Below are 25,104 nucleotides of genomic sequence, written 5' to 3'. Positions count from 1 at the left end.
ACCTGCTTTCCTTATAAAGAGAAGTTTCGCCAAATTTCCATCTTTATTGCATTACATTCGTAATCAACATTATTTCCCTTATGAAAATGTTGATACCCTTTATACTACGGCAAATTATTATAAAATCAAATATTTTCCAGATTGATAGAGTAAACCGATTGTAACATTAAATAGTTGTGTTTTACATTTTTCATTTTTAACTCGAATATTTGAAGCAGCAATACTTCCAGTTTTTGGTGTCTGAACATTTACTATGTTTTCCCTTTTTGGATGTTCGGAAGATAACTTCTGTCCCGCTCTAGGTTTTCTCTCCACTTTGCATGCTCACGCGAGCTTTTGACCTTGAAGTCGTTCTTTCTCCCACGCTCTCGTTGGAATGCACTGGAACTTCAGTTCTTCCACCTGCGTCTCCATTCTAATCGCCGCTACGATTTCTCGTTCATTTGTCCATCGACGATTGACCGAAAAGGAAGTGCGAGGAAGAAGAAGAGGAAGAGGGAGGAGAAGCGAATCGAAGCCGCTGCGTTTATATATTAAATATATAGCTTTTTTTAATTAGTCACGTTGAGTTCCGAGTGCCGTGTTAAGTGGAAGTATTTATTTAGGCCCTTAATTTAATCAATCCGACCTCGAGTGTCCGTGTGCGTTAACAGTAAACGTGAAGCGTATTGGTATTGGTATTGGTAATTGGCTGCCGCTAAATTGAAAGTTTCAAGTTTTCCCGTTCGTTATTCGCGTCGACCGTGTAAAAATTCAGTTTGAGATCGCAAATATGTTCACCAGTCGCGCTTCGTTTTTGGCCAATCGCCGCATGATTTTCGATTTCTCCGAGAAGAACAACGACATCTACTTGGAGTAAGTCTGTGCTAGTGGGTGATAACTGTAAAAGATTCGAGTACAGTGAGCACTCGTAGTTCCAAAGCCGCTCTCAGAACGGCAAAATATGATGAATATCTTTAAAAAAATGAACTACATTTAATTTTTAAAATATATATTTATTTTACATTTATTTCATAAATTCACTTATCGTGGGTGCACTGTACTAATCCTGACACTCTCCTTCCAATCTCTTCCAGTGCTTTTGGTATGAGTGATAAGAGCAGCAGTGCAACGAACAGCCTGCCGAACAGCCCCATACACAGCAACAACAACAATCCCACGCTGCTGAACAACAACAGCAACAACAACAGCATCAGCAACGGCACCAGCAGCAGCAACAACAGCCTAAACGTCGGCAACAACAGCAATCCGAGCTTGGGCGGCAGCAACAGCAACGCACTGGTTTCCGTGGGCAGCAACGGTATAATGTCCGCCGCCGGTTTGGTCAACAACAACAACAATCCGTGCAGCGCCAACCGCAATGTGGTCGCCATGGTCGACGACGACGCCTGCTTCCGACTGGACACGGACGCCACGGTGACGTACGGCGAGAAGGAACCCGACCCGGACAACATCAAGATGTTCGTGGGCCAGGTGCCCAAGTCGATGGACGAGTCGCAGCTGCGCGAGATGTTCGAGGAGTACGGCGCCGTGCACTCGATCAACGTTCTGCGGGACAAGGCCACCGGAATTAGCAAGGGTGAGTTAGTGATCCCAATCCCAATGGGATCCTTCAGTTCCAGATGGAACATATAATCGTAGTTTTGGCTTGATAAGAATCCCATAAATCCCTTATAAATATAAATTTATAAATTATAAAGCGAGCAAAGACTTCCGATAAGATTATCCCTTCAAGTATTATATAATGTTCAGAGCTTCAGTGATACGTTTGATTCATTCCTACCGCCTAAAAGTAAAAGTAACCCAAGGAATAACAATTGTCCCACCCATCTGCATTTTAAATTTTAGATCAGTCAACCAAATATAATTAATTATTAATATTAATAATTAGATTTCACATTCTTAATATTTTCCACGATCAGTCGCCAGAAAGTAGGCTATTGCATTTCAGAAACCGATGTGTTCTACTGGTCAAGTTTTCTATAGTTGTGTTCCTGTTAGCGACAGACCACTGTATGGCGTCTCTCCCCTTGTCCGTCGCCTTTGTCTGGCTGATAAATTACCCTCGAATTTGTTGCGGTAAATGGCTAAAAGCTCCGCCAAAACTTTACCGTCCCCTTCATGGAAATGAGGGCAATGCAGACAGAATTAATATGAGATATTGGTCTAGCCAGAACTCAAATATACCAAACTCGTGCATTCGGTGCACACATATCTATGTCGCTGTCTTCTACTCTTCCTTTTAATTGCATTCACTTGCAATTGCCATTTCATTTCATCAGCAAATTGCTTTTTGTTCGCTATTTGTGTTTGAGCAGACATTTCAATAGCCTTGAGCTTTGCTAATGGAGATTGCACCGAAACTCGGGGAGGCGATGTGTTGATTTAAATAATACAATTCAGAGCATTCAATTGGGTTCTATTTAAGAGTTTAAGGATCAAGGCTTATGGATTAGTGATAGGAATACCTAGGACTACTGCGTTGATATAATAAATTGTGTGTGATTCTGAGCTATATATAAAGTGGAATTCATTTAAAATTATTGCAAAATATATACCATATATAGGAAAAAGTTTGTTAGTTTAGCTTATGGTTTTTTGGGCCAATTTTTGAGGCATACCTGTACGCATTATTTATTAGAAAAATATTAGTTGGATTTAATCTACGATCCATATTAGTTGAAGGCATCCAATAATATACCTATGCAAAATTCCTGACGAATTCAGTTTATTTTGTCCATTTATTAACCTGCCATTCGGCTTTCATTGGAATTGAAATCTCTGCGAATGGAGATAAGGTTCGGTATCCCTTTTCATTATTCCAATATATTCATTGTTCTGCTCATTCCTCCGCCTCTTTTTCTGAGGCCTCTCAACTGCAGTCGAGTTTCTACTTTTATTGATGTGCTCTTTTTCCCCCATTCATTCATAACGACATTTCCACTTCTAATCTTTTTCATTTCCAATTGCCATTTGGCTCCGATTTTTCTATTCATATTTCTGTGAGAGGATTCATTCTTGTCTCGTTTCCATTGTGCATTTGTATATTTTGTGTTTCGAAAACGTTTTGTTTACTCAGCGTCATTGTTATTCCGTATCCAACTGTCTATTTAGCTTTTCCATCTGTATTTATCCCATTTTTTTTGTTGTTGTCTAGTTTTCCGACTGCCGCTGACAGGTTCATCCTTATTTTTGTAAAAGTGGGCGTGTCTGTGCTGTTCTGGTCAGTAGTGTCCGAAAAAAGGGGGCGTGGCAAGGGGAAATGTGAGTGGGAAAAACAGTTTTAGAAGCACTTAAGTGGCGCGTTGTGTTGATGATTTATGACAAGCAACGAAAAGTAGTCACAGCGTTTTCCACTCCCAAAGTGCTCATGTGAAAATGTTCGCTTTTATTGCTGGTATTTTTGTCGCTGGAAGAGACTTGTGCAAGTCACAAACACAAAATCGACACAAATTGCATTTCAAAGTTATTATTTATGTCAGTGCAAGGAAGGAAAAGGAGGCGGTTCCTTTTCATTTTCTTTTTTGTGGGCGTGCCAGTGACCTACAACGAGTGGTGGTGAAAAAATAAAGTGGAAACGAACTTTCCTTATTCTTGGTTGCGAATCCATTTTATGCGGTAAACATATAACAGCTTAAATATGTTATTACTCGTCAGGCTTATATAAATTAATAAAATATTTTATTTTTTATTTGCCCTAGCTTAACTTTTTATACGATCAAAAATATAAACTTAATACTTGGCAGATATCTCCGAAGCTTTGTGTGGTGAACTACTTTTCATTTTGATTTTTTTGGGAACACCATTTTCCCTCTTGCATGATGCGTTTTTGTTGGCTCTTTTTTACTCGGTTTAAGCCAGCAAAACTTCCTGCTAACAACATTTCCATTTAGATGGCAAAATGTAACCCAGTTTTGGGCTACCAGTTGGTTAAAGGACCTCATCCATATCCTTAGACTTGTGCGACTTTTTTTATGTACTGGCTTTTGTCTGGTGCATTTTTTCCGAGTTAGTTTATTTTTTTGGTTGCTGCTGACTCGCTTTTTCCCTTAAACCAAACAAAATGCAAAATGACACTTTTAAGTGCGATGGTTGACCTCTGAACCAGAAAGTCGTAAATAACTAAAAATACCAACAGCAGAAAGAAAATAAACAAAAAGAATCGACCAAAAAATTTCCTTTTCGTTTCGGACAAGTATTTCTGGGCTAATGCTTCCCTTTCCTTCTAGCACCCCGAAATTGTTATCCATTTTGGGGCACTAAATTTCGTTAGCGGGCAGTTTTCCCCCATTTCCCCCCCCATGACTTTTCCGCCTCTTTTGGACTTTCGACGTTGTTGCGGGTGTTGCGGTTTTGCCGTTGCTGTTTTTGTTGCACTGCGGCCGAGAGATAAAGGTGAGAGGTGTGAAGGTTAAAGGGGAAAGGAGAGTGGAGCGAAGGGAGAGGGGGCGGGGAAAGGTGGAAACCAGCGGCACAAGGTTAAGCGCTAGGGTCATAATTTATTAGCGCTTGCGGTTCGGCGATAGAATGGGAAGTATTTTCCGAATACGGGATAAATGGGCGTTATTTTCGGGTTCGGCGGGGAAGGGGGGCCTCGGGTTGAAAGGAGTCGAAGCATAGCGAGAAGGATTTTCTGCGGTTCCCGTTTCGGATTGTTTCAGGTGAGAAAAGGTAGAAACAGGTAGCTTTTAATTTGATATTGAATGAGCTGCCAGAGGGGAGCGCTGTAAAATGTTTTGTGGCCGCTTTGGTTTGGAATTTCAAGTTCTTGCGGCTTTGTGGCAACGAAACGCAGCCAACTATGAAGAAATTAAGATTTCTCCCGCTTCAAATTTGAGTAGATTTCACATAATATCGATTTTTACCTTGGCGCTCTAAAAGGTTTTTAGTGGAAGGGCAAACAAATAAGATAAATACGTTAATTAGTCAAGTAACCGAACTTTGTATTCAGAAATCCTGTTTGAAATTTATTCAAATTTGTTTAATTGAACTTTATAATTAGGCTAATATTCTAGTGCAATTCAAATGCGAAATAAAACTCACATATTTCGTTGAATTGGCTTGGGCTCTTACTTTACCAAAATTTCTGCCATTCAACCTTTATTTATCGCTCCCATTTCTAATCAACCTAATTACATTACGTTATTGTAAATTATTGCGATAATCATTAGTTTAAAGCCCTTAAGCTAGGCTTTTACAGATAAACCACCCTGACCGTATTCAATTGTGAACTTACTCCGCCCCAAACAAGACCATATGTCACAGTTCTCCACCGAGGCAGCCACGCCCATCGCACCCCCAACGCCCACTTTTTTAGTCGAGCCTGTGATTTATGACCTCCGCCCTATAAAAAACTAACTCGCTGACCAAACCAGAAAAGGAAAAACGAGGAGACTGAGATGAGAATCCACCCAAAACCAAGGAAAAGAAATAATATAATTCACACTGAGTTAGAAATCGGGGTTAAGTGGGGTTTTCTTTCGGGGAAAGCAGGATAGCAGGGTAGCAGGGGGAAAACCTTGGTCAGTTAGCAGATTTTTTTGGTTGTTTGCTGCCTTCGTCCCCGTTTTAGTTATCTTTCGACTGCCTTGAGAACTTCATTTTGAAAAGCTTTTCCCAACTCTAAGACCAGCTGTCCAATGTCTCCTCGGAAAAAGGAAAAGTAACGCACTTATCTAACGCCTTCATCGGTCGTTCCTTTTTTTTTTGAGTTGCCTTCTTCCAGGAACTTTGTGCTCTTGACATTTTTATTTAGCTGCTGCACTGAGCGTGAAAAATGCATAAAATTTCACTTAATTTTATTCCGCACCCCTTGCCTTTGCTGCGCTGCAAAGGAAAAGGCGAATTTCAATTTCAAATGCAGGTCCCGAGGAAGTAAATTTCGAGCAGTTTGAGTTTGATTTCCTTTTTTAAATTGGAATTCAGTCATGACTTTTAGTTGCCACTGGAGCATTACCAAACCTTTGTCACGCTTTAGGTGAGAGATGCAGTATAGTTTTGCAGATAGTTTTATTAACATAAGGAAATCCAGTTTTGCGTCATAATTCAAGCTTACAAAACTGTGGCATTCGACGAGAAATAGCACAGCAAATATTAAATAAAGTGTATTAGTGCATTGTTAGTGCAATGTTGCAGTCCTAATCCCAGGACTGAACATCTTATATACAAAGATACATTGGAGATTGGCTTGTTTTAGCTGCATCCTTGATCCTGTGCCGTATCTCGTGTTTGGTTCCATTTACTTGTGCTCCTTTGGTCGTAGTCAGTAAATCTGTGGGTGGCAATGTTTAAGGACATTGATTTATTTAACTTCGATTAATTCGTTTCGTTGCACTCTCGTTCACAAACGTGTTTCGAAGGTTTTTGTAGTTTATGGGTGATATATAAAGGTCGGAATATATGTAGCTAGCTTTGTATATACGTTAGTTTAGTTTTGGCCGGACTTTGGCACGTCTTGTCTGGCGGCTCTCGATTTCATCTTCCTCCCACTTGCCGGGATTAAGTTCTTTTTGTCCAAAAACGTGACTGGGTGTCGTTTTCATCAATGTTGCTGCTGCTGCTGCTGCTTTTCCTTCGATTTTCCTCGGCGTTTCCTTTATTTTTCCTCCGTTGCCAAACTTGTTTTTTATCGCTTTGTTCTATTTGGTTGTGGGTGTGTATTTGTGTGTGTGTCTTGGATTTGATTCTAACTGCAGTTGACATGCACATAATGGGAGTTGTGCGAGATTTTTCTTCGTTTTCTGCGTTGTTTTGATGCAGTTCCGTTGCCTCCTCCTTCGTTATCCTTCGATTGCTTTCCGTATCTATAGCTCCGATCAGCCAGAACCAGAATGCAGTATCCTTGCTCGCCGACTATGTTTTATTGCATTCCAAATGGTTTCGATTTTCCTTCATTTGTTACATTTAACGCTAGTTTAATTTTAAGTGATATTTAATCTGCCGCACTGAAGCGACGTTGAATGCAACATTTTCTCCCAGCTTTCTTCACTCTTCAGCGAAACGCGATATTTTATGATGCAATAATAATTGTAATTCATTTGTTACATTTAACGCTAGTTTAATTTTAAGTGATATTTAATCTGCCGCACTGAAGCGACGTTGAATGCAACATTTTCTCCCAGCTTTCTTCACTCTTCAGCGAAACGCGATATTTTATGATGCAATAATAATTGAGCCAAGAAGCTTTATTTGCGTTTGTAAACTGATTATACTTCCAACTACATTTTGTACTGAAAGCTCTGGTTTCACGCGACTTGACTATTAAATCATGTTAATATTTTGAGAAGTTATTACCCAAAGGATTAAAATGGTGCGGCGTTTTATAATTTTTGTATCTTTTTGAAACGGAAGAGCTGCAGATCTCATAATTCACTCACACGTCGGATGTGCCGACGTCTGCGTCTAACCTCACTCTCACTCTCCCAGAAATTTAATGGCAGTAAAAAAGAGTCCGCAACGAGAAATGAAAATATTTGCAAATATGTGAAAAATGCAGAAAAATGTTGGTGGTGACATGGCATAAAAAGAGAGAACTGCGACAGATTGAATTACCTGTGTGGGCAAGGTGGGGATTCCACGCCCCTGGCCAACCGGACGAGGGGGTGACCATGGGGAGACCAGCCGAAATGGCCGCCACTAAATGCCGCCGATACGCTGGTGGGTAATTGCATTATGCAACTATTGCATGGCCGTATTAAGTTTTGTTGTAACCAGCGCTGCCATCACACACCGCTGAGCCCGAGGTTGAGGTAGGCCTTGAAATTGGGCGGGAAAGTTGCGGGAAAATGCGGGAGTATGTGGGGAAATTGCAAGTGTGGTAAATGGGATGCAACGGAAAGTATAGGTATAGGTGTGTGTGCGAGTGTGTGCAGGATCCGGAAATGGATTTAACCAAAGCTCTGGATGGCAGTGTGTGTGTGTGTAACTTGGCCACAGATTTGGCGCATAAAAGAAAGGGAATTTCTGCCACATCCAAAACAGAACCTACAAAAATGTATTTTGCTGAAATGGAAATGGAATGCCATGCGAAAAGGGAGTCGAATAAAAAGGTGGATAAAATGTTTTCGGGTTTCATTTAAGGAGGCATTTGGAATATTTGAACATATAACTAAAATGCGGGAAGATAATGAATATATCAAAAAATGGAGCAAATTATGTGCAGGCATTATTATTTATTATACCATCTAAATTTTGCAAAATACGTATCCATGTATGAAAGTGGGTAGAGAAAACTAATATTCAAGTTTAGGTATCACTTAGTATGCTGGTCACACTTGCCGCCGACTCGCACCCTCATAAATTCCAACACCTTGCCACCCCCTTTCGGCCCAAAAGTCGCCCCACATCCTTGCCAGGAAACTTGCACTCCAATCTCAAACGCGACACATTTGCTGGGGCTATAATGTTCAATTTAGTGCCAGGCTGTCATGTTGTTGCCACATTTCTTGCCCTCCCCTAGGCGCCACGCCCATGGCTTACTCAGTTCTCACACGTTTTCCATTCGGGCATTTCCCCTGCCCGCCTCCGCTAATAACAATAATTTTCATAATTTCCCAGTGCCACCTTTCACGAAGCTAGCTCTCGCAAATAAACCCAATTTAACCCTCATGCTAATCTTATGCTTTTCCCTTTATTTTCCAGGCTGCTGCTTTGTGACGTTTTATACGAGACGCGCCGCCCTGAAAGCCCAGGATGCTTTGCATAATGTTAAGACGCTAAATGGGGTAAGAAAATGTTGATTTGTGTTACGATTTTATCAAGCCCAGTCCTCTCAACTCCATTTTAAGTTAAATGGAAATACACCACAGAGCCCCGACGCTTTCAAATGAATGCATAGCACTTTAAGGCTGTGTTTTAAATCCGCTTTTGTAAGTGATAGTAGTATGCATGGTTTACTTTGGAATTGGGATTTTCTTCAAGTGCACTAAAGTCCTAATAATTACCCCTTTTGAAGAAGACAATTTTGCTCATGCTTAAGTGCGTTTGAGTCCAAATTGAGGCACTTGGCATGGGACATGGGCTCGGGCATCACAGCCTTTAATTGGAATTTTCGCTGATCCGACACAAACAAGGGAAAACTCTATAAACTTATCATAAACCGCTATCATCCGGCTGACAGCACAGCAAGCGGGATATTTTGGGGCGGAACGGCAGCATCATCGTCGTGATTCCTCTCGCCTCCTTCATTATGGCTAACTGACTCGCTGACTGACAGATTGACTGGCGTTTGGACTGACAGAGCCATGACACCGCACAAAAAAGCCAGAAATACTGTGGGGCTCAAATAAAATGCATCGCAGGGGGAAATGTTTTTGTAAAGCGCCTGCAAAAAAATCCTGGAACGTGAAATTCTTCCTCCTCTATTTTCCAATATAGTTTTTTCTTCTCTACCGTTCGCCCTGAACATTTCCCTATAAAATGCAAGTAATTTTAAAAGTTTAGCCCTGTGTCCTGTGGCAGCTTAAAAAATAGAGAAGGAGCGTAAAAAATTGCGAAAATTGTTAGCACAAGACACGCGCCAAAAGTATTTTCTTTAGTCTCGCTTTTGCTGAGGTATGATGAAATGGTCGATAAGTTCTTCTGACAAATTCTAAAATATTTTTAATATTTGTGCAACAGAAGCAGAAGACCGCAGAGGAGTCTCGTATTTAAATAATAAATGTTACGAATCCAACAATCTTCGGTAGAGATGGGTTTGGTATGCATTTGAACTTTCTGCATTTTTCGGACTGCAAGGAGTGCTGGCAAGGATATTGAATAGGTCGATCAGTATTCCGTAATTTTTCTGGCGCGAAGAGAGCAAGCCAAACCGCAGGCACAAAAATGTCAATTTGCACTTTGGACCAGAAGCAGCTGAAAAGCGGAAAAGCAAGCAGAGTTCTGGAAAAGTTGTCAGCACAAGTGCAAAGGGAAAAGACATAGTGGGAGGGGTAAGGCTAATGGAAGGGGAATGGGTGTTGCGGGGTCAGGAGATAGCGAGCAACGTCAGCAAAAGGGAGCGACATTTGGCAATGTTGCTTTTTATTTTCAGTTGCCCCTTTTTTGTTCGTATCGTACCCTAGTCTTTTTTCTTTTTTTCTGTAGCGCCATCAAATAAGCATTGAATATTATTATTATTTGAAAGCCATGTGTTGGCTGCGCGAAGGCAAGCAGGATTGGGAGAAAAGGCGGAAAAGCTTCCTCTATGGACAATGCTTATGTCATCACGTTATCGGCTCCCAAAAAGAGGAACTGACATAATTTGCATGTAGCTTCGTGGCTGCAGCTGCGATATTTATTTTAGAAAATTGCTATGCCACATTTGTGGCGCTGACGGCTTAAGGGGCGTGCAACGGGACATGTGCGTGATGCATCTGATTCCCATCGTTGTTGCTGCTTTTGCCAGTTCCACTGACAGGCTTTGACGTTGGCTTGTAATTTTCTTGCACAATTTGCGATTGCTATCGAAATGGGGGAAATGCTTTGTTGCTGAAATGCTGGCGAACGTCAGAAGAATTGTTTAAAATTTTATTTTATCGTTGACTTTTAGCTTGGCACTCATTGTACTCTGTACGGTCGTTATCTGAAAATGTATCGTTACATTATCAATCGACTTACTTGCCATTCCCCCTCGCATCGATAACATATCGCAGTGCTGCATTTCATGAGCCACACCGGCCGATAATTGCCCCAATAGAAAACAGTTGCCTGCGATATTTCAACCAATTACTTGGTGGCAGGAAAAAGCCAACCACGAAAGCTGCTTGACAAAGCGAAGAAAGGACTTCCACCTTCGAAACTGCTTTTCCTTTTGGGGGCGTGAGTGCCGCCTGTGTTTGACTGGTAATTGCTACTTCCTGCATATAAATAAATTGGCAGAGTAAGGAAGGCGCAAGGTGGCGGCGGAGAGCCAGGTTGACTTTGGCTGCAATTTGTAACCAGTCGCGTTGCGTGTATTATTTACGGCCAGCAGAGGTTGGGCCAGGAAAGCAGGAAAAGCGGGTGGCTGGAAAGAGGAGGGGCAGTGTCCGAGGGACGTACAAGGACATTGCCTTCTAGCGTAGACTGTCGTCGTTTGTTCGCCGCCCGTTTGCCAATAAATCACGCGCCATTAGCCGAGCTGTAGTTTCACGCGGTGCTGAGGTCGTGACACGCGTGAGGGGCTAACAAAACTTATGCAGTATGTTCTCAGCAGCTAAAGTACAAGAATTTGCTTCCTGCACATTTATTAGCAAGCAATTAAATCGCTTCATTTATCTCTAAGAGTGTACAACAATGTATGCTGGGTATTAGATCCGTTTCCTGTTTGCCCCAAATCACGGTGCCATCTCCAAGAACAGAATGCAGACTGACCTCGTGCCCGATTCGCGGTCCCTTTGAAGGCGGAAAGGGGCGTGGGGCGCGCTTTAAGCTTGTTTTAATTAGAAGACGCTACGAGGTGTGTGTGTGTGTGTGTGAGTGTGCGAAAAATTACATTTAAAACACGCTGCAAAGTCTAACGCATATTTTAGGATTTCTGCAGCAAACCCTGCCCTGCCCCCATTCGCATTTTACACACCGCCCGTGTCCTTTTTAGCGACCGCTGAATAAATGTGTTTGGCTTTTGTCAAGGACTTAGGCGGAGGCTTTGTTCCGTGTCCTGCGAGGCTCCTTTCTGCCTTTGCCTGCATTCCATTCATTATGCAGCTTAAGTGGATGGTGGCCCCGTGGAAAGGGAGGATGAAGTGGGGTCTTCCGTCCGATTTCCCCTATTCCTATTGCACCAAACTCCCTTGTCGCCGTTTTTGGCGACTGCATTTTGGCCCTAAGCTCTGTAAATTAATCGCGGCCTTCTCTCTTTCGACCGGAACCACGGAGCATATTGCGCTCTAATATTTCAAATGTGATTAACACAGCCCGGCAACGGATTTGATTTTAACGAGAGAAAAAGGGTAGGATTAAAACAAGCATCATGCTAAGAATGCACGACAGTTGGTCTAATGAAAGTTGGAAGAAATTTGTACAATTTAAAAATAAATTCTAATTTATATGCTCACAAATATTTAGACAGTTCTATGTGAGAGAACAACAACAAATTAATTCCGTGAATTTCGAAAGCAATTAAAAACGAATTTACTAACACCAACTATGTCAAGGACTTTTTCGAAACCAAACCAAATAGTTTTAGTTTTACGTTTAAACTCTCATTAAATTTGCTCTTCATTTCGTTTTATTTCAGATGTACCATCCCATTCAAATGAAACCCGCCGATAGCGAGAATCGCAATGGTAAGTTTTTATTAAATTCACAAAAACAGGCCTACAAAAAATCGGAAAACAGAGTAGTCGAACTAGAAAGCTATGCGCACACAATGCGGTGAATAGATGCGGTGTGTTGTGCATGTGGGTGACTAAAAGTATGCGAAGCCAAAATATTTCCACCGCCAACAAATCAACAAAACGCGGTACAAAGTGACCAGCGAGGCGTTAGAAATATGTGTGCGATGTTCAATCGAAAATCAAACACAAATGGGGGCTTATGCACGGAAAATGCGCCGCCTGAAAGGATAGAAGCAGTTTTCTCCCACCACATTTCCGTAAATTAGTGCGTTTTTAAAATGCATTCAAGAAGTGTTTTTCATATGCGTACATGTATTCTATACAATTCTAATATATTCCACATGTAAGTCCCGAAAATTCGCATCTGAACTACATGCAATGGGAAAAGCTAGGACACATGGCGGTGTGACAGAGAGAGGGGCAGCGAGTGACAGAGATAGACAGTGAGCGATCAGAATTTTGGTGGCGGTGGAAATTGCGTGCGAAAACGCGGTCAACCCAAAAGCTGGCAATGCTATTTGACAGTTTTTATTGGCAATGGTCAAGGGGGAAAACGATGAAAAGCTCTATGGAAGGGAAAATTGCGAAAAACATGGAAAGGCAGCGGGATGTGTGCGTAAACGAAATTTTTTGTGAGGATTTTTCATTGAACTTTCATTTCTGCATTTTGCCTCTCCATCCCTTTGTTTCAAAGTTCGTTGTCAGCTGTCGGTCACTTGGCAGTTAATTAAAAACCATCAATTATGTGAGCCAGCAAAAATTGCCAACGCAAAAAAGCGTGTTCAACACGCTGACAAAAAAGTTGGTGAACATTTTGTAATATTATGTTAATTTCAGACAGGAAGCTTCAACCCGCTTACACTTTTGGGGCGGCTTCTTTTAATTACACCCATGATATTAATCTGCTTAAGTGACCACAAAAATGTTGCTCCTCACCACCACCCCCACACCCACCAGGAAGGGAAAGGGCCAGTTGACTGAGCAGGATGCCACGTTTAATTGGGGGACTTCGTGGCGTTTATTGTTAACAAGTTGTAAAAAAAAAAAAAAACAGAAAATGCAAACTGAGTGCAAAAAAAGTTTCGCTGGCACTGCGAGTTTTCCTGGCAGCCAAACTCCCCTTTCAAAAGCCCCCACCATCTGCTTTTTCAGAGAAGTGTAATTACGCTTGTACAACATGGCGTATGCTTAATAATTTTCGGCACTCTTTGCTCTGTGTGTGCGTTACTAATTTTTTCCCGAGCTTTTTTAGTTAGCTAATGAGGAAAATGATAGTTCTTCTTCTGCAGTAGATGGGGGGATAATTCCTTTTCCATGTTATTTCACAAGTAAATAGACCACATTAACCTCTGTCTAACTTGGCATGCAATTCCGCTAATTTCTCCATAATGTTTTACGAATTTAGCAGCTTGTTTAGACCCGTTTCGGGCCGAACTCCCCTGAGGGGGCTTTTCAATTTCAGATAAGCCCTTTGGTAGCGACCGCCCGCATTGCGCCTAAAACAAATTCGATGCAAATTCAAGTTGGACGCCATCCAATGTTTGCCGCATTATAGACAGACGACGGCGACTCCCTGGCAAACAGCGAAATTGCAATTCAATTCAATATTCCAAACTAGACAGAGAGAAATGTGGCTTGTTTCGTGATTTGGCACTTTAACCTCGCAACAGCAGCAACAAAATTTTTTAAATAAAAGCCCCCAAACGAGAATAACTGGCAAAAAAGTTTGGCTACAGCCCACAGCGGAAGCGGTATAATAGAAAAAGATGGCAGGAATATTTTCCTACTTGTTTCCTCTTTTTTTTATGGTTTACCGCCAAAGTGTTTGGGTGGGTTATGTGGGCGGTGTTCAGAGCCTAGAAATCGAAAAAAGTATTTCTTTCTAGAAGACAGTTGTCGTCTCAGCGTAACAACAAACGGAAGGTGGCAATTTAATAAAATGCTTGAGTGAGTCGCCGAGTTTTGTTTCCTGCTTGGCTCACGCTTCTTTCCGCTCCTTACTCCAATTTTCCCTTTTGGCCAACAGTTCTTTTCGCAAAAGTGTTGCATACTTTTTGGCAGGCGGAAATCGCTAAAGAGAACAACCCTCAGATTGGTTTTCTTTTGCCCCTTGCCATAGGTATAGTTATTCTCGATTCCTTGACTGCGTTGTATAATAGATTCTAAAACGTCTTTTATGGGGTGCTTTAGTCAAAGGCTTAAAATATCGTGGGAATCGAAGCAGCCGCCAACAGAAAAATAACACGGAATATATATTGGTGCCGTAAATACTATTCTGAGAAAAGCATTATAGGGTTAATAGGTTTCTCAGGAACTAACTGAACTGTTTTCAGTTTGGTAATACCAATTATTCCGACCCTACATCCTTCTGTGATTTTACATAAACTTTACAAATGCAGCTTAAGAATTTAAAACTCGCACCGTAAAGTTACCCTTACCCATTTCGCACAAAGCATTTCCCTCGCTCAAAAGTAATACTCCGGATTAAAGCGAGTCAAACAATCAACTGAAATTATCTCGAGCGATTTGTTTACCTTTGATCTTTCATCACAAATTCAATCAACGATTGCAGCTTGCACATAAAATCCTCGAACCCACAAAAAGTGCTTTCCTCAAAAATCCCCTCGGCCATAAATACCGAACAAATGACTTCTCATTTCCACCTAAATTGAAGCAAAGCGAGAAGGAAAAATTGCATTCAAATTTTATGACACTCTGCGAATCCGGAGCTTTTCCTCTCTGACCCTGGGCCGAAAACCCTCAGCGAAAAAGGAGAAAACCCAGAAGGACATAAATACCTCGAGGAAGTGGGAAGAACGGGAGGGGAAACAAAGGGAATATTGTCTAAGAGGAAAAAGTGCATAATAACAGCGATTTGCATTACGTTAAGTAAAAAGTAAGAAAAAGAATGGCAAACGAGACAACAGCAAAATGTGCAAGCAAATCAAATGAGTAAGCAAAAGTGGGAAATGGCGAGAAAAGGGGGAAGGTGAGAAAAGCTGCAACGTGGTAATCAGAGCAATTTACATGCAAGCAAACTTCAAACAGACAACGAGGAAAAGCGGAAAATACAAAAATAAGGGGCAACGAGTCCGAAGACAATGTCAAGTTTTGAAGGATTATGGGGAAAATGGATAAGGGAAAGGAGCTACTAGGGTGATATTAAATTTTCAAGTTACTCACATTTTTCACTTGTGTAGGTTGCACCCAAATTTCACTTCTCGTCTGAAATTATTAGAAATTATTCTGAAATTGATCACAGTCGACGGCGGGTTCCAGTTTTGTGATATCTTTCTAATTATATTTTATACAGGCACTGCCTTATTTAATTAATTCAGGTGTAATATTTCGAAATAAATTGAAATTACCATAATAAGTTCAAAAGAGAAGGCTTCTGGGAATCGAACAGCTTCACGTTAATTCCGCACATTTTTGGATCTGCAGCGAAACAAGACGTTTCCATTGCCAACTGCAGAGCAAAAACCAAAGGACGAAATGATGGTGGGAAATGATTGTCGTGGAAATGCGGGGGAACATATGAATTTTTGCCCACTGCATATGAAATCGATATGCAAATGTTGTGCGAGGTTTTCCCCGGCGTCAACAACAGCAACAGAAAAAAAAAAAAAATAGAAAAAATATGAAAAACCAGCAACGTTGGCGGCTCCTTCTTTCTGCTACGACGACGATGATGATGATGCACGTATTGTTTGCTTGTAAACATGATAAAAATTCAAATTAGCCATAATGTATGGCAAGTCAAGGGGAGAGTACACACATATGAGTCTTCATTTTGTGGCGCTGAAATGCGAAATGTGCCAAGAAATTACCGCACAAACTTTTACCAGGGCGTTCGAAGGAACCTTGAACAAATTACGTATTGTATTTGCATTTCTCGTTCCTTGCCTGGTGTGGAAATCAATGAGTCAACTAGAAGGTGAAAGTTGAACTTAAACTCCTCATGTAGTTGATGTCTATTATCAACGCCTTACAAAGTGTGCTTCAACCAATTCAAATCGGGTTTATTTTAAAGCATTGCATTCATATGTTATAAGTTAATTATCAAGTTCCATCTTGAATATCGAACGTAATCAGAATATTGTGATGTTTACATGGCTTCTTCAACTTTCTTTTGTAATCACATTTTGCGGTCACAACGCGTTTGTGCGTCTCAAAGGTTCTCTAAGCCAACTTTTTGTGAGCGACAAAAGGCCGGAGCAAAAGGTGTTAATTAACTCATTAGCATCTGGTGCCATAGATGTATAGTCATAGCAATGAGCAAAGAATACACACACATTCATCAAAGGCGGAGGAGAACAAAAAGTAAACTAAGCTAGACCCACATTAAAAGTCACTTAAAAGAGCGCAACTCAACAATTTCACAAGGCAGCCAAAGTTGCTAATCAAGTTTTTGCAGCCGAGAACCATCTTTGTATGAGATGAAATTAGATCTAATATGCGATGAGCTTAGGGTCTAGATCTCGAGCGCAGGTTAGTTGCATTTCCAACATCAATCAGTTCGAATCGACGGCGAGGAGCAGACGGCGAGCAATCAAGTTGATTTATTTTCCCCACATCGCGTACGTGCTAAAATTCCAATTTTCGCGCTTCGAGTTTATTTTGCCTTTTTTTAATTGGGCCTATTGTTTGGTATTTAAATTCGATGCGAATCCCTTTCGTCTGCCCGGTTCGGTTCAGTCAGTCCTGTTTGATTCGCTTTCATTAATGGACGTTGCATGTGTGACGTTGCTTAATTAGTTGCCATCGCCATCGCCATCGACATCGCCATTGCCATCGTCTGGTTCTGATGACTTTTCCTTTTTCCTCGGCCCCTGATTGATGTCAATTTATTTTTAGTGGATCGAGTTTTGCCAATACGTCGGCCAGTCGGGCAAAAAAATTGAAAAAGTAAATAGAGAGTGCGCCTTTGCACAAAGGAATTTATTTAAATCACTGCGAAACTTATCGGTGATGGACAGGCTGTGAAAGTGAAGTAACAAAGAACAACGGAAAACGGAAAACAAACCAAAAATATTTACATAAAACGGGTGTCTCACTAGAAGCTTACAAATAAATTGGATTTTCATGGAAAATCAATATTAATAAAAGTAAGTCCATATTGGAAATTGTACATTTAGTTAGTTTAGATGGCGTTTATTCGCAAATATGCATAGCCGATCAGGAATTTCCATTTTAAACCCTGGCCAAGTTAACTAAAATTTGATTTTTAACAAAAATAAAATTTACATACGATATATTAGTACAAACTCACCCGTTTTGCAAACAGTCCATCAACCTCTCCTGCAATTTACAAATGTCGCATGCCTGAAATAAATCGCAGCGCATTGAATCGATTCGAATTGAAATGATCCAAAATAAAATCGGGCAAGCGGATTCATTGTCTTCGAGCAGTTTCTAGTGACACTGTGTAGAACTATAATTAGTATCGATCTAAAGAAGGCATCTATAAAAACAGAAGGCGAATTGCCAAACGCTTTAATTGCGATCACGGAGGAGAACTCTCGATGCCAGCAATTGTCTGAAAGAAAAGACTGAAATCACACGCTAAAAGTGCGAAATCTCCAAGAGAAACTCACTAAATAATTTTTGTTTACTGTTTTATGGCGAATCGAGTCGGAAAAGATTAAACTAAAACCATTTGTGTACTCATATATATCTGATTGTTACACGTTTAACGTTTAATAAAAACTATCGAACCAAAGAAAGGAGTCCAAAATCAAAGTAAAATAAATAATACTTTAATTGTGCGTGGCTAAAAAGAAAAGTAAACAGTAAACACCCAAAAAAAGTTGCGTGTTCTCCGAAATATTGATAATAAAATTCTTGAATAATAAATAATCAACGTCTGGGAAGAAGTGTTAACTTGCTGATAATTGAGTTGAATATTCGTGTTTAATATTTATTATATTTGCTTATTGAATTTTCCACTTCACTCGTCTGTTCGAGTCTCACGATTCCTGTTCTGTTTTTAACGCTCTCTGCTCTCTTGCTCTTTCTCTCTGTCTGTGTGTGTGCGTGTGCGTGTGCGTTCTGTGTTCGTGTGCGTGTCGAGTATCTGTGTGAGCCTGAGTGTAGTGTGAAATATTTTCAAGAATTCTCTCTTCTCCGCTCGCCAACGGCGTCGTCGTCATCTCATCATCATCTGACATGATAAATAATTCAACTGCAATCGGTTTCGTAAATAGCCAAAAAGGAGCCAACGGATGCGGATGCGGCGACGAATGCGGATGCGAGTGCGGATCCTGTGAGGGAAATATAGCAAAACCGACAGCGCGAATATCTGAGCCATCTGAACCAACAGCAGCTGAGAATGCTGCCTGCATTGGCGGCAGTGCCAACAGTCAATTATGCTCAGTAATTGAGAATTTATCCCATAACAGCGACGTTGCAGCCGCATTGTCCTTTAACCCAGGAGCGCTGTCATCATCATTATCATTATCACCAGAAGCAGCAGCAGCAGCAGCAGCAGCAGCAGCAGCAGCATCAGCCTTAACATTATTTGCTGGAGGAGCAGCAGCAGCAGGATCCAGCTCGACAACAACGCACCGCTCCACGCATAAATCCTATCCGCCAATAAATTCAGCATATTGGCTGCCATCGGCGCATCCATCACCGTATGCGGTGCCAGGTAGGAGTCGCCGATTCCTCTCAGATACCACTCCATGTTCCCCACTTTCCCACGCTCCCGCCTTTTACGCTACGGAAAAATTCGAACTTTAGCTAGTGATGAAGTCGTGATTCTATCGTAGTTACTTAATGACTTACTTACTTGTATGAGGTACATTGAGGTATGAAAAGGTATATATTTTGAAATAAAAACGAGCTGCATTCTGTGCATAATGAATAGATGCTTTGATAACTTCTTATACATAAATTCAGTTCCCAGCATTTGTGGCTTCTAGAGATATCATATAGCAATGAATATAGTTTGTGCTTTATATGGTACCATCAAATCAACAGCACTACATAATTTTCCACATTTTCTAGTGCCATCTCTGGCAGTCCGTGTCAGTTATCGCTCACTCACCCGACCTTCTCGACCCGCCGACCTTTCCGCCACCCACTCAGCCGCCCTGTGGGCCCACTCTCTTATTGATGGTCTGTTGATGCTGAGTGTTATCTACCTTGTCGCAGGAGTTGCCAGGAGTCGTCAGGCGACCAAATTGCCTTACGTTCACATTACGATGTACATATATCCCTCGCCGTGGCCGTGTCTCCTTTGGTTGCCTTTTAAAATTGGGTAATTAAGGCAATTTATTGGACCACGCGCGTCTCGTCCTTGTTGTCATTCGTCGGTGGATTGGGATTGAGGCAGGATTCGGACATCCCATTGCCAAGACAGCGTCATTAAGCAAATTGCCCATGACCCAATTGGTCTTTTAATTGTTGCCAAAATAAATTCGGAATGTGAGCGGCTTGCAAATAACTTTTCTGCACTTGTAAATGTGGGAATTTAAGTAATCCAAAGTGGGCAGAAAATAAGTAATCTTCTTGAGCGATTACTTTTTATCCTAATTTCTTCAACTGCCCAACTGAATACCCGAATTTACTTTACCTTAAATCACTAAAGTCAATTGACTGGATACTTTCATCAGCAGACACACAGGACTTCGTCTCCTGACCGCTTCATTTTTCAACCTTTCCGCTCACAATTTCCGCTCTTCACTTTATTGTCTGGTAATGTAAAACCACAAGCGAGGCAAAAATGAACAACAGCTGGTAAACATGTTTAAAACCTTAAATTTTTTTTATTTGGTGGGTCTTTATCACCTGAATGTGTCCAAGCCAGAAGTGGCACGCCCCTTTCGCCCACGCAGTCATCAGTCGGCCACAAGTTTACACTTGACTTCGACATTATTAACGCTCAGAAACTTTCGCTGTATATTTAACAATAATTTCTCCCTGACACACACGTGTTGCCGGCCTGACACTTTTTCCGCTTAATACACTTCACCAAGCCGTCGATGGCAGAAGGACACTAGCATAAAGGACATTGTGCCTGCATCTCTCGATATGGGAAGAGTAAAAATTTATATTTTACACTTTATTTTCAATGAGTGTGTGTGTAAAGTTTCAGTTAAGTGTGTGCAATTTAATGTGGGTAATGTAATGCATAAAATATTGTGTGGGAGATAATATGAAAAAATATATGTATATACAGTTCTGTTGTTTCCACTTAAATTATTTCACAAAATTCGCATAAAACGAAATCACGTTCTTACTGTTCATCAATGTGTTAACCCATCGTTTCTAAGGACTCTTAGCCCTTGACTTGCACACTTGTTACTCCATAAATCACTGCTGGCCAAATTGCCATGCAAATTTTAACTGCTCTTTAATTTTCTGCTAAATTAAACGTTAAATAAACTGCCGGGCAGGCCATGTCCACCATGTGAACGTGACTGGGTCACAAAGCGGAGAAGGGTATAGAAGTTTAACAAAAAATATTTTTTAAAAAGCAATTTTCTCGCACACACATAGGGGGGGAGGGGAGGGGTAGGCAAGAGAACGGCAGAAATTTATAACCTTTAATTGCTTTGACCCAAAAAATGTGCAGCAGCCAGTAGGGCACTGCGATTCAGTTCCTGGTTCCTCGTCCGGTGGGTGGTCCTGCGATCCTGGCCACAGACGCCACATCGCCTATGGGCGGTGTGTGGGCATGGCCTAGACTGCTGGACCCGCATAAAATTATGTTTTTTTTTATTTCGGGACCTAATGCATTTCCACATTCAGAGCGCAGCAACGTGTGCCATTTACCCACATAGATGCAACTTTCTACACGCAGACGCACCTTGCACTAAAAAAATTTAATTGTAATAAGTTCATAAATGAGACCTTACTAATTTTCATAAATTTATCATTTGTGCGCTATGTGTGCTAGTATCTAAATGTTCAAATCTTTGATCAGCGAGTATAAGATTACTACTAGCTGAATATTGGCCAAATGATGATTAGGCATAAGTGAATAGAATAACCTGGAATAACTTGACTCCTAAATGGCTGCATTTTATACCAGTGTAAAGTGACTGGGATGATTTGGCCTGGCCTCCATTTAGAGTCTGATGGCGAAACCATGGCATTCCCTAATCTAAGAGCCAGCCGGTTCTCAGTTTCCATTCCATAGTTGCGCGCAAACACCCTGCCCTGCTCCATTTTGGCCAGACTAGTTGCCATTTTATGCAAATGAATTGGTTTTTGCGGAAATTCTTCACACTTTGTTTAGGGCCAAACAGGATGGCGAAGAAGGCTGTGAAGAAGACGGAGCACCGAAGTCCTCTTCTGGTGGCATACTCGTATCTCAGGGGCAGGGTATTCGCACTCAAGATGCAAATGCATTCCCAGAGCTTCTTTGGCTGCTTGGGCCGACAGTTGTTGGTTGGAGTGACAGACTGACGCACTGACTGAATGATTGCAGAGCCAACTGAGGGAATGACCGACTATCTGACTGACTGACTGTCCAACTGAGTGACGCATGGCTGCATACTAAGCCTTGTTGGTTAATGGGGAAGTGGAATTTGGCTTAGAAATACGGCGTGCTCACAATTCTTTAAATAACTATGGACTGACATAAAGTATTTTTGCAACTATAGAGGATTAAGAAGAATAAAAAGTTTATTGGGCCACCAATTCAATTGTTTTGCGCTTATCTCGCTCAACGTCGTCAATGTCCTTACTTATTTTTAGGCCCATCCAAAGTATTTGCATATTTTCCATATAATATTGATAAAAATGGTTCTTGTTGGGGCTATGAAAGCGAACCCTTCTTCCATTTTTATGCATATATGTTATTATCATAATCAAACTGGAACTACTTACTTTCACTTTCCCTCCTTGTGCTCCTTATCCTATCCGAAAAGCATAATAAAAGGGAAGTGTAACCCAAAAATTGAGGGAGAGCCATAAAATACAATAAAGGAAGTTGAAAGTTCTTCGACACAGAAACCCATTATCACGGTTACACACACTCGCACACTCATTGTTCAAATCAAAAGTTTTGACCCCACATGCACCCCCATAATGGACATCCATTCATATTTTCCCGTTCTCCTTCTCCCCACAACACTTGCGTGTGTGTGTGTGTGTGTGTGTGCGTCCTTCGTGTCCTTTGCTTGACCCTCAAAATGTGTAAAAATGCAAATAATTTCCAAAGCAATAGCCATCGTGCTCGCTCCCACTTTCTTGCCTTATTGTTATGCTCTTGATTATGTTGCTGTGTGAGGAAGGATATATGGGGATGTCTGGTCGTGTATGTGTATGCTGGAAAAACATGTCCTTTTTATTGCCTCGACATGAAAATTTATGTTTCCCTGGTAGTTCCTTTGGCCTTTTCTCCATTTTCTCTTTTTTTCCCCTGTAGCTCATTTTATTGGCCGGCCGGTTGTTATTTCTGTTGTTGCAATGACATTTTTGTGGCTTTCATGTCATATCGATTTATTAACCTGTACGAACTATTGTCCATCGTTGCTACCGAATTGATAAATGAGCCAAGTTTGTGGAAATCGTTTTCGTCTTCGCCTCCATTTTATTATTGAGGGGTGTTGAAATTTATTTCCTTCGTGTTCGGCCGCCTCATAACGGAAATTTATACGCTAAAGTTCCATTTTTGGTGCAATTATCTTTGATATATATGCATAATCCTTGTTAGTCCCTCGCCACTTGAACGCTGCCGCAACTCCACTTGATATTCAATATTTTTTTGTGCCAAGAAAAACGAAGCGAAAATAGATTAAGCACAAAGCAACACAATTTCAATGCAATTAAAATGTAAATTTCGTTTATGCATTCCCCAAATATATGCAGAAAATAAAACTTGTACACTCAAGGAAGAAAAGGAAGGCCAAAGGATTCCCCGGGATAAAAGGGACAAAATATATGCGGGGGTCGCGATTGTGTCTAAAAGTGGAAAAGTACTTTTGTAAACCCTTGGATCGTTTTGACTTGGGTAACAAGCAGTTTATGAAATACTAGCTAGTAATTAATAAAAAACAAGTTGGGTGCATCGACTATTAGATACCCGTTACTCAGCCAAAAGAAGTGAGATCTAGAAACTAACTACATAATTATCTTACTAAAGGTGTAATAGGCATGAAAATAAATGTTCGCGATATAAAAAAGAACAGATTTCCAGAACACCCTCTAAACTCGAAATCCTTGGCCTCCGCTGAACTTTCGACTGCTGGCGATTAAAATTTAAATTTTATACATCCAGCAAAGAATTTGCCATAATTTTGTCGGCAGCTCCGCTCCAAATTAAATTTAATAATGCATTGGATTTATGTTGGCATTGGCGGAGAGAATTTCATTAGGCAGGTGGAAAAGTGATGTATAGTATTCATATATATACGGAGCTCTAAAGCCATAAGAACTCGGGAAAGCATTCCCAGCCTCTAAAAGTGAAAGTTATGATTTAAAAAACCAAAAAATATATATTTAATAAAGTATTTTGATAAGCCTAAAAGAGTGACCTAATTATAGGAAATGTAATTAAAATGCATAATTACATTTTTGCTATAATATTTTGGCAAACTTTGTTCAGCTGCTTAAAACCATTCCTGAAGCTTCGTGTTTCTTGCAAATACTTACATTTTGAACTATATTTCTAAATTGTTTTTCAATTTTCAAGCGTGTGGTTTCTAAACCTGTCAGTGTGTATGTGTGTATCTGTGTTCTGCGCATACACGTGTATGTGGGGATTTTGATGCTAGTGTGTGACTATTGCCGCAGCGCTTGATTAGATTTTGCCACTCCTTCACCCGCCCCGCATCCACCAACCACAAAGCACCCCCCGTTTTTCACTGTGTGCGTATAACCGCAGCCACAACAACAACAACCACTTGCAGGGGGAAACAACAACGCGAGTTCAGCATGGAGAGTTACATTATTTTTGCGAAAATTTGTTAAATATGCCAAACACGCAGCGATGCATGCAAAGTGGCAAAAGCAGCCAGGTGGGCAGTGCGAGAGGGGAGGGGGGTTGGGGCTAGTGGGCAGTTGGCAGTTGGCAGTCGGCGGGGGGAGGGGAGCGTGTGGAGGGTTGGCAATGGGAGGCAGGTGGCTTCCATCCAAGCAAGGCAGGTCCATCCAGCCGTGGCATTGCGTACGCGTTTGCTCATATTTGTGACATAAATAAGCTAAGCCAAGTGTGCTGGCTAGCAAGGGGGGTGAAGGGGGTGCAGGGGGTGCAGTGGGGCGGATGGTTTGAATGAAGGATGCACGGCCACATACATGCGCGCACACACACACACACACTGCTGAAATGGCGGCAAATATGACCCGTTTTTTTGAGCTTCGCGCGGCTGCCATTTTCGGATATACCTTCTATTGCGGGTATGATGAGCAAGGTGGGGGATTTGTAACCAAAAGAGAGGCTCCTATAACTTCTGTACTACAAACAACTTCACAGGATCTGCAGTTAGAAAACAGTGTACTTAAATGAAAGATTAGATTAATTAGAAAGTATGGATCAGTAATTCAATAACGTACAATTCATGAAGTTGAAATGCATGAATGAATGCGCGCCGTTGTAGAAACTTTGGTGAAACTATTTTTATTACCCCAAACAAATTATTAGGTATTTCCCCAGTCATTTCACTTTAAATACCGCGCATAACGCACTCATTACGAGCAGAATCCAAACAAAAAGTGGGCATGCAGAGTGGCAGTAGCGTCGATGTCCTGGCCCGTTCGCCCAGCATTTGGTTTCGGTTTGGAGTTCGAGGTTCGAGGTTCTGGGTTCTGGGTTCCCAGACTCTCTGGTTTTGAGTTTGGCTTTGGGTTGGGGCTCGAG

At 41.2% G+C, this 25,104-nt stretch overlaps 1 protein-coding gene across 3 annotated transcripts in view; it reads left to right on the top strand.

Annotated features, from left to right (window-relative positions):
- The first annotated feature begins 410 nt into the window (after positions 1-410).
- Positions 411-25,104, top strand: part of LOC6541100 (CUGBP Elav-like family member 2) — a 40,827-nt gene continuing 16,133 nt past the window's right edge. For 2 of the 3 annotated variants that reach the window (XM_015159438.2, XM_026978239.1), the window contains exons 1-4: positions 411-855; positions 1,077-1,579; positions 8,641-8,723; positions 12,197-12,245. In XM_015159438.2, coding sequence (XP_015014924.1) covers positions 773-855; positions 1,077-1,579; positions 8,641-8,723; positions 12,197-12,245 — 718 coding nt within the window. In that variant the 5' untranslated portion in view covers positions 411-772. Of the gene's footprint in view, positions 856-1,076; positions 1,580-8,640; positions 8,724-12,196; positions 12,246-16,785; positions 17,405-18,502; positions 18,946-25,104 lie in introns of those variants that run through there. The other variant, XM_015159439.2, reaches the window with a different exon arrangement.

Source organism: Drosophila erecta, unplaced genomic scaffold (genome assembly GCF_003286155.1).
Source record: "Drosophila erecta strain 14021-0224.00,06,07 unplaced genomic scaffold, DereRS2 tig00000055-arrow-pilon, whole genome shotgun sequence".
In the NCBI taxonomy this organism is placed as follows: Eukaryota; Metazoa; Arthropoda; class Insecta; order Diptera; family Drosophilidae; genus Drosophila; species Drosophila erecta.
This window is presented reverse-complemented; position numbering and strand designations above follow the sequence as displayed.